At 39.8% G+C, this 15,326-nt stretch overlaps 1 protein-coding gene across 3 annotated transcripts; it reads right to left on the reverse strand.

The window, feature by feature from the left end:
* Nucleotides 1-335: 335 nt before the first annotated feature.
* LOC308073762 (sterile alpha motif domain-containing protein 9-like) lies at nt 336-15,048 on the reverse strand. Of its 3 annotated transcripts, XM_080412878.1 has the most exons (7): nt 14,778-15,048; nt 11,959-12,074; nt 10,114-10,400; nt 9,338-9,406; nt 6,871-6,939; nt 5,783-5,849; nt 336-5,267 (listed from the first exon to the last, which is right to left on the reverse strand). In XM_080412878.1, exons 6-7 carry the CDS (start codon nt 5,816-5,818, stop codon nt 813-815), a joined length of 4,491 nt encoding a protein of 1,496 aa, XP_080269004.1. In that variant the 5' UTR covers nt 5,819-5,849; nt 6,871-6,939; nt 9,338-9,406; nt 10,114-10,400; nt 11,959-12,074; nt 14,778-15,048; the 3' UTR covers nt 336-812. The 3 variants fall into 3 exon arrangements, with proteins under 3 accessions (XP_080269004.1, XP_080269003.1, XP_080269005.1); XM_080412877.1 differs by lacking the exon at nt 10,114-10,400; XM_080412879.1 differs by lacking the exons at nt 10,114-10,400; nt 11,959-12,074.
* Nucleotides 15,049-15,326: the final 278 nt, after the last annotated feature.

The following is a 15,326-nucleotide window of genomic DNA, read 5'->3' on the forward strand; positions in this document are numbered from 1 at the left end:
TATTATGAAATGTAAGTAAAATATTTTTAAAAGTATATGTCACATAAAATATATACAGTATCTGAACAAAACTTAGTGGAGATATTTATGTGGCCTACTGGCAGTGTGCTAAAGAAATGTGGCTCTGATCAATCTTGTGTTTTGTAAGATTGCTCTGGAGACTGACCGACCCTCTTATAAACGGCTAGACTCCATGCCTTATTAACTATTTCCCATTTGTCCTGGGGACCTGGGGGTCCACAGACCCCACTTTGAAAACCACTGCCTTAGGCTACAATCTGAATACAAACATCAAAGATAACACAGACCAACAAAGTGATGTTGTAGTACATAATATTTACTCAAATAACAGCTTTTACTAAATTGTGAATGTCATTTTTGTTGATGGAATGATGCTGTATAGTGGTGGTTTGGTGCAGAATTGATCTGCATGAAGTACATGAACATAGTACATTTTAAGACAGCGGATAACATTTCATCATATTCAAATACATGAAGAATTGATTTGCATTCTGATCTAGAGTATAATATGTATTTACATGTATGTGTTGAGTATAAAACGGGTAAAAGAAAAAGGCAACAAAAAGTGAAAAGATATATTTAAGAGGTTTGAGTCGAGGTTATTAAAGTAAATCACTGTGTAAATGATAAAAATGATGATGACTGTCAAATGTGGGTGAAAGTATTCATCATCAGCTTAATTATTAAAACATGAAAGAAGGCATGCCATTACAAACACTGACACTTTTCAAGATTTGCAAAAGTGGATAGTCTAAGACCTCAGTCCTGACAAGATGTTCTGACGTTCTTGTTCAGTGAATTTCAATGGCAAGTGGGCCTTTCATTGAGAAGCCAAGGAAAAAGGACACTTCAGAGCCTTCAGCTCGTCCACTCAGCTGGCTTCTGAACAGAGGACTGACATCTATCTTTAGATCTGGGATACAGGTGTCTGCCACCAACATCTTGCCATGCACCCTGCCAGTTGCTCTGTAAAGGAGGTCCTGCACTTCCCTCACCCTCCAGATTTTGCCATTGTCCCACAGTGAGGCAGTTTGGTCCTGGCCAGCCTTGACACATCTCTGGATTTCCCTGAGGTGGATCAGCCCCTCATAACCTGGTTTCTTCCCCAGGAAGAAATGGACAACAGGATCCTTACCATTGTACATCTCCTTCATCACTGCATGATATGAGGTTCTCATTTGTGACACGTATGATCTCAGATTTTTACACTCTGCAGGCTTTGGCCAGTGAGGCTGCTGTGGCCACAAAAGTACAACTGCGATGAAGTGCAATGGCAAGTTATCACTTAATGGAATCTGTCCATGAAGAACTTGGCAAAGAAAACGAAGAAGATTCTGGTATGGCTGAAGTGCTGGCGATTCAGGTTTGATGCAACTTAACACGACATTGGCGTAGATAATGTTGACCTGCTCCTTCACACACACAGGGGATGCATTTCTCAGAACATATTCATATGTTCTGACAACCTTATCAATCATTTCAGCTGTGGTACTATTGGAGAGACAAGTCAAGATCCCAGTGAAAGTATCAGCTCTCATCTCCAGGAACTGCCTGTGTTGGTGAACCTGCTGCATGAGGTTCATGGTTTTGTTCTTCAACAGTTCTGAGGAATCTGTCCTGCAGAAAAGATCGGCATATTTTTTGAAGCATCTGAAAAGCTCCCTTTGGGCAATCTGACTACGGACATCCTTTACAGCAAATCTGGAGCCCAAGTTGACAAAGAAATTGTCGAGAAGGTCAAAGCATGTCTTCATCCTGAACCTGAGGTTGTAAAGAAAGCCCTCAAACTCTTTGAGAATCCTGTAGTAGGTTGTGTGTTTGTTGCGCCAGCGATCACATCTCTCCATGTCCTGAATAGTAATATCATTAGAGAGCACTGTTGCCATTACATCATGACGGACATTTTCAAAAGAAAATATGGGTGTCTTTTCTAGTATCTCAATGACAATTACAGCAACCTGAATTTCTCCAAGACACCCTGAAATGTTGAAAGGGCACAAATCTGTCTTCCTCTGTAACCGCTGCAAAGACTCCTTTTTCGCAAGGTCATGTGTTTCCTTGAAGGCATCTGTTGCTGACTGGGCCATTTTGAGATACGTTTTCATCTTGTCATGTGTAATAGGAATCTCTTTGTCAGTTGTAATTGCACTCTTCAACTCATGCTTGATAACTTGTGCAGATGTGTCTGCAATATACGAGCTCTCTCTTGAATGATCTTTTGCAGTCCGTGCCCAAACCTCTGCCTCTTTGAATTCCTTTTTCTTCAGGTAATAGTACCTCGATAGTAACTGAGCAATGATGGCATCTTTTTGAAATCTTTTAGATGCATTCAGCAGAACCATCTCTTCCAACCCAGCAGTTTCCTTTGCAATATCATGAATTAGTGGAGAGAACCGAGATTCCTCTTCCTCAACTGAATGAGATCTCTTCACTAGCATGACGTGAACATCCTGCTTGAGTCGGTCTTTGCCTTGTGTGCAATCATAAAGCTTGTCTGTGGTGAGCAGTAGATTGATAATCTCAGCCTTCTGTATGTTGTATTGTGTTGTAAGCTCCTGCAAACAATGTCGAGCAATACTTGCGTGGATCATCTTCACAGCCTTGTACACTACCTTATCTTCAACTGAACTGATATTAATCAGAGTGGAAAACTTTCCAAATCCATCTTCAGTTCTGACAGATCCACAAAAAGGCTTGGGCTGAAGACCAAGGAACTCTTCACAGAGAGAGACAGAGAGTGATGCACCCTTGCGGTACTTGCTCATCAGAACTAAAACAGCAATAAGCTGTGCAGGCTTCTGATTAATGCTAAAACCTTTGAGGGTGTTTCGAGCCACGCCTTGAACATATTCTTGAGAAAAGTTCTTCTTCATGATCATGAACCCATAGAAAGTTTCAGGATTTTTGTGGGTTTTTTCAATTTCCTTGAGTTTTTGCTCAAACTGTTGCTGCTCGGTTTCGGAAAGATTGTTGCCAATGAACACAACCTCATCAGTTGATTCACTCTGTTCCTCTGCTCTCATGCAGTTTAGTATAATTACCAGCGGGGATCTGGCCTGGATGTCTTTCTTAACGCATGCTTCTTCAACAAGCTGCTGCAATTGAAATACTTTATCCATTTCCTCAAAGTCGTCAATCATCAACAGGACAGGGATCCGAGGTAACTGTTCCCCATGGTCGTATGTCAGAAGCCTGACAATGTGGTCGGCAGCTTCAGCCAAGTCAGCCTTGCTGTCTTTCAAAACAGCACAGCGGTAGTCATCTTTTAGAGCCCAGAGTATGTGCATGGCCAATGTTGTTCCACCACATCCAGGCACGTGCATGAGACTGAAGGACACGCAAGCTTTTGACAAGGAACGCAAACCTGGTATGACCGTTTTTATGATTAAGTCAAACTGGTCTCGTTTGATAAATGGCATGGATCCAGGCTGCTCAGAGAAAAAGAAGTTCCACCATTCCGCCTTTTCTCCTCTGTAGAAGTTTTCTTCTTTGAGGACCTGGTCCACGGTTCCGCCCTCACACTGGTTTACACACAGGATATCTAAAGTGTTCAGACTGCGCTCTGCTTTCTTTTCCAAAAGCACTTTGCTGCCTTCTGAAAAACTAAGCTCACAGATGCACTTTCCAGAAATATCGATTCCACAGCGAGCTTCAACTAGGTCCTTCCAGCAGTTGGAAGCATTTTCATTTTCACAGATGCAAAGGATTTGCTCTGCACCTCTGAGTTCCTGCCAGAAGATGCTGAAGGTCTCTACAAGAGGATCCATCTTCTCACTTACAGTGGACAAGAGCAGAAAAACGACAAGGAATCTCTTTTGTGTAAATACATCCTTCCGACACAAGAATGAAATTACATCTCGAACTGAGGCTCCCTTGTCCATCAACCAGTCCTCTGTGTCTGATGGTGGCTCATCATTTAAACCTCCATTACAGAACACCCAGCTGGTGTTTCTTGTCAATTTCAACTTGCTTGCAATGTCTTCAACAGCTTCAGTGATTTTATATTGTCCTGGGAAATGGACATTTACTGCACTCTGCTCATCAAAGTACTTCTGCAGCCCATGTTTTGCTGATTCAGGATCAAAGTCCAAAACAGCAGTGGGGTTCAGTTCCTGAAGGAATGCAAGTGATTCCAACTGGATTGGATGTGATTTGTTTGTTACTATCACATACTGTTCAAAATGTGACTTATCTAAGGAGCCAGTTCCACCTGTAATCATCTGGCTCAGTCTGGAGCCATGGAAACTGGTTTGAACCATTTTGAGATGTTCCTCCTCTGCTTGTTTTCTAAGTTGCGATAGCTGGGCCACACTGTGAACAAATTGGTCGTACTCTACCATGGGTTTTGCAAAGGATGTTGGTAAAAGGAGATCTCTACTACTGCTTCCGTCACGGACAAAGAACTGTTTAGCCTGTTTCATTTCAGCGTTGCCTGTGTCCTTTGCTTTGGTCTTCTTCTTTGCTGTCCTGGTATCCAGACTGAAAACATGGTAGATGTCCTCCTTACAGATACTGTAGTTGGGTACAATGTCCACTTCTATCACACACTTATAAGACGACGTCATATTCTGATTGAGAACCTCCACAAAACGAGGAGGCTTGATGCACATTGATGCAGTGGTCTTGTGTTTATGCTCGAAGTGGCCCTCAATGCTATGTTTCAAGGCATTTGCAAATGCCTCTTTGTCACTGACAGCCACTCCCAACACCTGACCATGTTCAAACTCAGGCTTGTCTCCTACACCAAAATGGATGGTTCCATTGGTTCTGCTGTTAATGCACGCTGCTGCAAACCTAATCACCTCGAAAGTAAACTTGCTTAGTTTGCTTTCCTCTGTTGTATGGATGTAAGCTTTGTACTCGTGGCAAGGTTGGATGCGGTCTGAGGCACCTGATTCTATAATATCAAGAACACTGTTCTCTATGTACCTACATGTGTCATGGTATCTTTGAAAAGGGTATGGCTTGCATGGTCTACCAGTCTGGCTTCCAGAGCCTGATGGCTGCTCTTTCCTCAACTTCAACAGCTCATCTCTGGCACGAATGATCAGCTTTGTAGGGCCAAAGGTTATACCCAACTCTTTAAAATCAGACTGTTCTAAAAGTAAAAGACTAGATCCATTAATGTCCTGCTGAAGCAGAATGTCTGCAAATTCAGCATCAATGCCAGCCTCCTTGAAAGCCCAATTTCTGACTTGATGTTTACTCCAATCCTTGATGTCAGCCGACAGATCCTCCTCTTCACTCTAAAACAAAAGGCTTCATCTCACTTAATCCAAATTATGGAAAAACCCCTGAGTATAGCTACTGTGTGTAGAATTCTTGCCTCAATACAGTATATCAGTGTCAAATTAATGTTCAAAGCAAAGTAAAACATTATCTGTAGAAAAATGAAACCATCCCTGAGATTAAAGCGGCACTATGTAACTTATTTATTTTTTAATTAATACATTTTAATTTTGTATGTATGTAGAGTATGTTAATACAATTTAACTTATACAATTGGGGTGGTTGTATTTTGTCTCCCTGCTCTTCTATTGAGACATTTAGATCTAAGGTCATGTCTCACCTAGACACAGGATCTGACACACATTTTTACATTCTCCTGAGCAAGCAGGCAGGATCTATTAGCTCAATGGTAAAAATGCCAGGTCTTGCACAGGAAACCGGGTTCAAATCCGGGGTAGAAGTAGAAAGTTACATAGTGCAGCTTTAACTCAAATATTAATGCAGTACTGTATTCAATCCAATACTATTTTACCTTAATTTTGTGTTGATTCGCCATTATTTCCTCCATCCACTCCGTCACTTAGATCAGCATATCAAAGCTGAAAAGAAAAAATGTAAAAGTAAATAATTATTATTTAATGAATTTTTTAATGACAATAAATAAACAAAAACTAAATGTTTCTGGCAAAAGTTAGTGAATTTGTTGTCCTACTTAGAACTGTGACTCCAACAGTCGCTGTTTTTCAATTGCAGCCACCATCAAGAGTACCAAGGTTAGAATACATTAGGGGCTGACCTCAAGTAGATTTTGGGGCTGAGCCGTGAAGGGACATATATTTTACCTTGCAGATCAAATGTGGTCACTCTATTACCTAATATTTTAGTTTTACAACATTATATGACTACTGCAAACATTACATTCAATTTACATGCAGGACAAGAACCCTCAAGTCAATGGCACTTGCTGGTAAAAACAAATAAAAATAATAATTGTCTTCACATTCTTATATTTGATTCCTGTACAAGATCATTTTAATAACATTGTGCAGTTTATGAGGCACCATTCTAATCTTGTAGTGAGAGCATGTTTGTAATTAGGGAGAAGATAATCTGTTAAATATTTCCCATATCATGTGTGATTCAACCGATTTCATTATTGGTCCTCTCCATCTCAAGTCTCAAATCTCAAATCTGGCAACTCAATCCCAAGTCTCAAGTGAGCTCTGATTGTTGCTGAGATTCTAGAATATGTGGAATGATGGAATACCTGGTTAGCTAACCATCCTTCCATTAGAACATATACTGTGAGACTATTGTGACCTTGAATTGTAATACTTTGTATTAGCTTGACAGACTGCAATGGTACCTCACCTTTGCGTCATCCATTATTTTCCCTTATGAGGGCAGCTCATCATGCATTATCGCATACAAAATCAAATATAAATGTACAGAAAACTAATGATACGGTTAGTCAGCAGTTTGAAAAGTTATACGTTATTTTTTGTTCCTTTCCTGCAACATGCAATACTGTTTGTATTTGTAAAAGAGGTAGCTAACCACAGTAGACAAATATGTAATTTGTAATGTTGTATGTTAACTGCAAATGCATTCAAATTGTACCTTAACTTCCTTGTCCTCTGAGCTGGCATAGTAGCTGTGTCCTCTTGTCCCAAATGTATTTGAGCAAACCTGAAAGCGATCAAACTCTATTAATATGTGAGCAGGCCTGGTGTTTCGGGCATCAACTCGCGAGATGAGAAACGGTAGAAACTAAGCAAAATAACTTTTTTTTTTTTTTGGCTGATTTTCGTTTTTTTCCATATTAACACAGTTCGAATGTCGAGCAAGCTTTCAATCCCAACAGATATCCGTTTTAACGTCATTAAATGGTTAAATTTGTATAGTAAAGTAGGCTCCTATTCTGCTAGTCTGTGTGCCTGTTTGTGAGTCCTGTGGGCGGAGAGTTTGGTAGAGAGTTGCTAACCCGAGAGGTTTCGATTGGTCATAGCTAGGCATTGTACTCCGGTTACAAGCCTAATCCCCGCCCATCAGTTTCGCTCCTCTCTGTGGCGGTGTAAAGTTACTAAGTACATTTACTCAAGTACTGTACTTAAGTACAATTTTGAGGTATTTTACTTTACTGGAGTAATATCCACTGGGTGAATATTCAACCTGAGGCTGAAACTAACTTCACCACGGTGGACCCTAGTCCAGAGCGTTAGTGAGTTCCCTCTAACGCCCTGGAAGACTCAAGAGTAGTGAAAATAAACAAAACCATTTCACTACTCACTGAAACAAAGGCTGTTTTGTGTTGTTGAAAGTCTATTCTCGGAGGTGGGAAGCCTCTCAGCACCCCAGCTACTCTGTAAAATACACTTTTTGGGCAGAAAATGTCCGCAAGACGGAAATTATTTTTATTTACTCCACAGTGCCCTCTACAGATTTGGTTAATGGTAAGTTCAAATTGTCCAGATCTGTAGAGGGCGCAGTGGAGTAAATAAAAATAATCTAACTTTTTCGGGACAGAATCTAGTTGTATAAACAATATAAGATTGTAGCGAACACAGCAGCTACAGTAGGTGAGGTCAGCCCCAGCTAAACAACAGGCCGCTCGACGTTCGTATGGAAGTATTTCACTGAAGATGTGGCCAAAACAACAGTGGAGTAACGAGGCTAGGAGCTTTAGCATTGTTAGCTCGTCGCCAAGCGTCATGGCAGAACGTACACCTGGTGTTTGCATTTCTCCATTTACAACTCGTACATCTACATAAACGTTCAGATTTCAAATATAAAGTTCTTATCTTATCTCATGACCACGGGTGTTATAATTATGTACGGGCCCTCATAAGTACCCGTATCTTCCGTATTGTTAAATAAAAAGCATTTTGATCCGATTGATGGCCATCTCCGTTTTTTTTTCCAACTACGCGGCCGTATCGGTTGGGGGGGGTATTGCACTCCTGATACCTTATAACTCTATGAGAAGATGGCCGCCGATCGGATTAAATGCTTTTTATTGAACAATATGGAAGATACGGGTACTTAGACCCACCCGAAGTGAATGGTAACATCCGTTGTCATGAGGTAAGGACTTTATATTTGAAATCTGAACGTTTCTGTAGATGTACGGGTTGTAAATGGAGAGTGCAAACACCAGGTTGGAGTTAATCCAGGACCTAGCTTGTGCGTGTCTTTATCATTAGTAGGTAAACCTCGACTATAGTCGACTACCAGTGGGTCAAATTTAGTGGTGGAAGAAGCACTTGGTGGTAGCAACACCACAATATAGAAAGTAAAAGGCCTGTGCTCAAAATGTTACGTTCAAGCAAAGTAAAAGTACAAAAGTATTGGCATCGAAATATACTTAAAGTACCTAAAGTAAAAGTACTCAAATGTTTGAAAATAGCTGATCTACAAGCTCACAACACGTTGCAATGCGCATTGTGAGCTTGTAGAGCGGCTATTTTCAAATAGCCTATGTATAAAATACCTTAAAAAATGTACTTAAGTACAGTACTTGAGTAAATGTACTTAGTTGCTTTCCACAGTAAAAATCCGAAAATGGGGGAGTGGTTAGAGGAGTGGCTAGGTTGAATAAATTACCCATTGTTCACGCCCATTACCTGGAGCTGAGAGGTGCTAGAAAGTGGAAATTCTTTACAAGGGATTATCTCAGTTTAGACTATTAAAGATGACAAGATTCAAATGATCACATCTTCTTCAAATGTGTTCCAATTTCAATGAATGATACATCATATGAAAGCTTATATTCTGTACTTCAACAATCTGTAATAAAATGAAAAATGAAAAATGCCCCCTTGCTGCCTAAAGCACTGTACCCGCTCACATATGATAAATATAGAAATTAATCAACAGTAATTGTCTTCTAAACATTGTGATGCATGTGATGTAAGCTACACTTTCTATGCATCCGATGACTATAATGCTTTAGAAGCATACTTATACATTATAATCAACTTTTAACACTGTATAATACTGTTTGTAAGAGAGGTAGCTAACCACAGTAGACAAATATGTAATCTGTAATGCTGTATGCAAACGGCATACAAATGTATTCAAATTGTACCTTAACTCCCTTATCCACTGAGCTGGCATAGTAGCTGTGTCCTCTTGTCCCAAACGTAGTTGAGCAAACCTGAAAGAGATCATCTTTGATTAATGAATACACAGGACCACAATGGGAACAAGCCCTTAGGACTTTTAGAGTTATCCTTTTAGCACCATTGTATACTCGTACAATTAATAATGATAAATATAGAAATTAATCAACAGTAATTGTCTTCTAAACATTATGATGCATGTGATGTAATCTACAGTACACTTTCTATGCATCCGATGTCTATAATGCTTTATAAGCATACTTAAATACATTGTTTCCATTTGTGGTCCATTGTACTCAATTAATCAGTAATAGGCTACATATCTCTGCTGTTCGGCCGGAACCAGCTAAATCCAAAATGGTAATTGTTCAGGAAATGAAAAACAAAATATCAATTTTACAGAAAATGAAGAAAACCTTATATTTTTAAAACAAAGCAATACTGCCTCATCACACTTGGTATTGTGACTTTATATATTATCAGATACTTGCATTTGTCATTATATTATCACCACTTTACCCAAATCCAGTGCAAGTGGAGTTAGGAGGTTTTGTCCATCATTGATAAGAACAGCTGGCAATGCGATCTCAAAGCTCACAACACATCACAACGCATTGTGAGCTTGGAGATCAGCTATTTATGGTGAGCGCCATCCTCATATACTATAGATTAAGCTGAATTCTGTACTTAAACAACTTTTATTTTAACATGCATTGTAAACAACCATGGATCTAACTGTTACCACTGTTGTTCTTCTACAGTTGAGTGCAGCAAACAATTCTGCCTCAATACTCAATCGGGCGGCTGTGGCTCAGGAGGTAGAGCAGGTCGTCCATTGATCCGTGGGTCGGCGGTTCGAATCCCAACTCCTCCTGTCCACATGTCGAAGTGTCCTTGGGCAAGACACTGAACCCTACATTGCCTCCAATGATTCGGTTGGCGCTAGCTTGCCACCATTGGTGTGTGAATGTGGGAAAAGTGGGGACGCTGGCGTCGAATGTTCGCCGCTCCACCTCCCAATGCCCCCCCCTGTATGAATGAATGAACCATTGTAAAGCGCTTTGAGTAAGTTTGAGTACTTAGAAAAGCGCCATATAAATGCAATTCATTATTATTATTATTATCAATCATGTATTTAACAAAAGCGATCATGGCACACCAACAATAAATAAATGGCATATAAATACAAAATACATTCATGAAAAATAGAATCTGTAGCCTATCAAATCTGTAGCCTACTGCACTAACAATAACAACCACAGTTGAATTTACCTATCATATACCTATCAACATTTTATTATCACACTGTTGTGTGTTGCGTGTGTGTGGTGGGTGTTTCTTAGTGCTTTAGATTGTCATAAAAGCAGTCTTTTGGCATGATCTCCTTGAGCTCTTGGAGATGTTTGAAACAAACTCCTGCACACACTCATTCTCTGTCCATTAACATTTAAAAAGAAAACACGAGCAGATGACCTTTGTGAAGACACCCTTCTCCTCTTTACTGGGGTGACATCTATCAAACCTTGCACATACATTCTCTTCTCTTCCCAGTTTATGTTCTCCCAAAAGCATTGAAAAATCTTCTCCCTGTCTGCCTCATACAGAGCAGAGCTTCTCGAGAGCCTGAGAGGAGGGGGGAGTTGTTTGCTTTTGACGGACAGTTTGAGGGTCCAATGGAGTTAGGAGTTTTCGTCAGAGGCGCTTTTTAATACTTTTCATATGTTATTATTTAAAAAAAAATTACAAAGATGTAGAGGGGGTTCAATAGCGTTGATTTATGAAAAAAAAAAAAAAAACTGAAAATGGAGTTAGCTGGTCCCGGCTGGACACTGACGATATAATACATACAATGCAATACAATACAATCACAAGCAGAGGATGCTACTACCAATGTGTTTAAGGAGTTAAACTGTGCACAATTGTATTTTGAGGTCAGCCATTCTTTTAAGTTAGTTTTGAGTTTGGGTAGGGAGTCTCTATCTTTAATGGGTTTTGGTAGGGCATTCCACATTTTGGCAGCAGCATAGTAGAATGCATTTTTGGAGCAGAATTTGGGGGGAACGAGGTCAGAAGAGCTCCTTCTGGTGTTATGACTTTCGGCATCGCTCACTCTAGAGAAGTAGTTTGACAGGTATCTGGGCACTGATCCTCTGAGACCAGACCCATTGTCTTCTACCTAAAGCCAACCCACACTAGCAAAGTGAGCTGGGAAAAGGTGAGTCCTGGGGGTGAGGTCTAATAGTAGTTATTAGTAGTACTTATTAGTTTGTTTTGAGAGGTCTGTAGTTTTTTTTGTGAGATGTTACATGAACCTAGCCTGGTAAACCATCCCCCTTCCAGAAATCTCATTTGCATTTGATGCAAATGAGATTTCCGGAAGGGGGATAGTTTACCAGGCTAACATGAACCATGAGATGCAAGCATAGTCGGAATGAGGTTGAATATAGCTATAGAGTCCTCATTGCACTCTTGTTGATAAAAGAGGAGATCCTGCCCCAAAATGTTGTTCTTTGGTTGACTTTTATATATCACATTTGATGACATTCTTTCACCGGAAAGTATCCAAAATACAACCGAAATAAGTTACCTCTTCTTAACTTGTGATTACATGGTCACCAACTCTGACCGTAAAGCCTTAACTTCCTTGTCCACTGAGCTGGCATAGTAGTTGTGTCATCTTGTCCCAAACGTAGATGAGCAAACCTGAAAGAGATCAAACTCTATTAATACAATATAGACATTTGCCTCCCCCTGGCCAGCCGGGGCGCCTGATGGAGGGGAAAGGAACTGGTTGGAATAACGTGTTCCTTCCACGCGCTACGTCCATCCGGGGAAACTCCCCCCTGTCGGGTGATAAGAAGGCTTGATAGCTCTCATGCATTGAAGGAGGCATGAGCTCGGCTCTGAGCTCTCCCTAGGTTGGCAGAGGGAGTGTAGTGCCCAGGATTACAGACAATTGGCACAGGGTGAAAAAAATGGGGTTACAAAATCGTGGGATAAAATGTTTTAAAAATAAATAAATAAATATAGAAATTAATAAACAGTAATTTGTACAGTAAAAATTGTGATGCATGTGAGGTAAGCTACACTTAACTTATAACACTATATAATTATAGTTGTAAGAACTCATAATGCTTTGTAACAATAATTATAACACACTCTAAAGCATTTTATAATAATAATACTTTATAATTGCTGGTCACTCAGACCTTTTCTTTTCGCCAGGATGTTTTATTATAATTCTCATAGTTGTAATGCATTATAATAATTATACAGTATAATGTTTTGTATTATTTATTTTCACTGTTATAATGCATTATAGTGTGATGCTGAAGTGAAGTGAAAAAAACTAAACAAAAAAACATTCAATTTATGCAAGAACAACACAATAAGTTTCAGCCTACACCTTCAGGAATGTAATTACTTTACTTAAAGCACATATTGACCACTTATAGTGACTTATAGTCACTCACACTATAAAGCATTATAACAGTTATTATAATACATTATAATGTATTACAACATACACTATGATCCCTACAAAAAATTTGGATGTCCAGAAATTATGATATATAATACTTGACCATCTAAGGATTTAAGAGATTTTCAAGTGGGGCCTAATCCGGAAAAGGTTGAGAACCGTTGAGAATCCCAGGAATCCAGAATTTTGATTCTTGACCCACAATTATTATCTTTTTTGGTTAATTACTTTACATTTTTATCCCACGATTTTGTAACCCATTTTTTCACCCAGTGCCAATTGCCTATGTCTAATCCTGGGTGCTACTCTCCCAGCCAGCCTGCATGGGGAGAGCCCAGAACTGAGCACATGCTTCCTTCAATGCATGAGGAGCTAGCAAGCCGCTTCTCATCACCTGACAGGGGAGAGTTTCCCCAGTTGGACGTAGCGTGTGCAAGGAACACGTTATTCCAACCAGTTCCTTTCCCCTCCATCAGGCGTCCCGGCTGACCAGGGGGAGACAGACAGTATAGAGACCAGGATTACTGCATGTTTTTTGTGAGGGTACCTACACAAAAAAACATGGGGAGAACACAGATCCCACACAGAAAGACCCTTTTGCAGAGAGACAGGTACACAAATGCAGACCGATAGGGGGGGGGGGGGGGGGGGGGGGGGGTATGATCTCTTGCCCTCCCTTCGGCCTGGCTGAGATAATGAAGTCACCAATGGGAGTGTTTTCGAGTGTTTTTTGTTTTTGTTTTTTTAATCAGAATACAACTATGTGAAATACATACACAGGGTTGATTGTGATTTTCAATGTCTTTTCAAAGCAGTGCCCTGAGATGAGTTTGTCAGAGTTGAATAACTGGCCTAACAAGCTGCATTCTGATCCCCAACCAGAAAGGACATCACATCCTGTAGTTAACCACAGAATGACTGGTTAGTGGTTATGCAGCATTTTTAAAATAAAAATACATATTGTAGACCTATAACATGAACGTTTATTACGTTATATATTATTATGCAGGGGAAACACAAGATTAGATTGAACTGGGCCCTTTTGAAAAGTGGGAACTGGTGAAGTGGGCACTGTGCCAATCTGTATATTTGTCTTAAGTAAAATGCATCTGCTTTAATGTTATTGTACACTGAATGCTAACGATGCACTCATTGTTTATAAGTGATTCAAATGTAAAACAGGGAATGTGCCATTCTCCACAAAACACCCACAGTTCCTCCCAAATCTCAGGACCAGTTCTCTCAAATGCCCAGTTCTGCCCAGAGGAAAAAAACGGTACTAATTCCCCACCATTCTCTTACCATATGATAAAAGAATGGCCCATATAATCACCATATTACACTGGGTGAAAAGCAATGATTTTGGGAGGGTATTCCTCAGGCATACCCCTGATACTTACGGGAGTATGTGTGTGTATGTTGCCCTCATTCATTAAAGTACCACCTCCCACATACCTCTGGCTGGCTAGCTTATAGTTGTTTGTTTTATTTCAAGTCACCATCGAAAGTCCTTGTTATTGGGAGACTTGAGTTGACACTTGTGAACATTTCAGGCAGGCCTACTTCGCATTTTATAGCCTACATCATGTTGTTTAAATGAGTTAATGTAGACATCTAGATCTGATCTGATCTAATAGCATATATCATATTTCGCCTATTTATTTGACAATGAAACATTATATTATTCAATAAACTTTTACACAAAAGTTAAATCAAATCAAATCCTTATCGCTTGTCGAACTCAGCTGTCAGATAGTGTAGATGAGCTTCTTGTCATCACTTTATCACTTTCTCCTGGACAGTGCGTCAGCATTTTAGGGGAAGAAACGGACGGACTCCAGGAAATATTTTAAAGAATCACATATCAGGATATTCCCTACATTTGAAAAAGAAAGAAAATAAATAATATAATGGTAAATACTTACTATTTGAGGAAGAGTTGTTCGGAATTCTTGCTACGCATGCGGACTTGCAGTAGCTTACTGCAGACGAGCTTGAGCCTCAAGGAGATGAAACCCCAAAAATAAGGATGAATAATTCATCACTTCCAGCTGTGAGGACGTTTCACAGGAAAACGAAACTTAGAGGAGTGTAATGTTCTAGAATGTTCTCGACCCCCCCCTCTATCCAAACACAATAAAACGAACGGAGACTTTTATTTCCCGTTTGCACCGAGCTGAGCTCAAAGTTATGTAAAGAAGGACCGGCCATATACGTTACGTTGCTAAAGCACTGGGAGGCGCGCGTGGGAGGCAAACTAGAGCCGAGAGTTTTATTCAATACATACATGGAAATTAATGGGATCCTCAGCCAAGTAGACTATAATTATGAATAAACCACCAACACTGTCTTTGAGTTGGGTGGGGTGCCTATTATTATTATTATTATTATTATTATTATTATTATTATTATTATTATTACCCTTATTATTATTATTATTATTATTATTATTATGTTATTATCAGGGGTGTAGT

The sequence above is a fragment of the Gymnoscopelus braueri genome (genome assembly GCF_963280865.1).
Source record: "Gymnoscopelus braueri genome assembly, chromosome: 18".
Taxonomy (NCBI): domain Eukaryota; kingdom Metazoa; phylum Chordata; class Actinopteri; order Myctophiformes; family Myctophidae; genus Gymnoscopelus; species Gymnoscopelus braueri.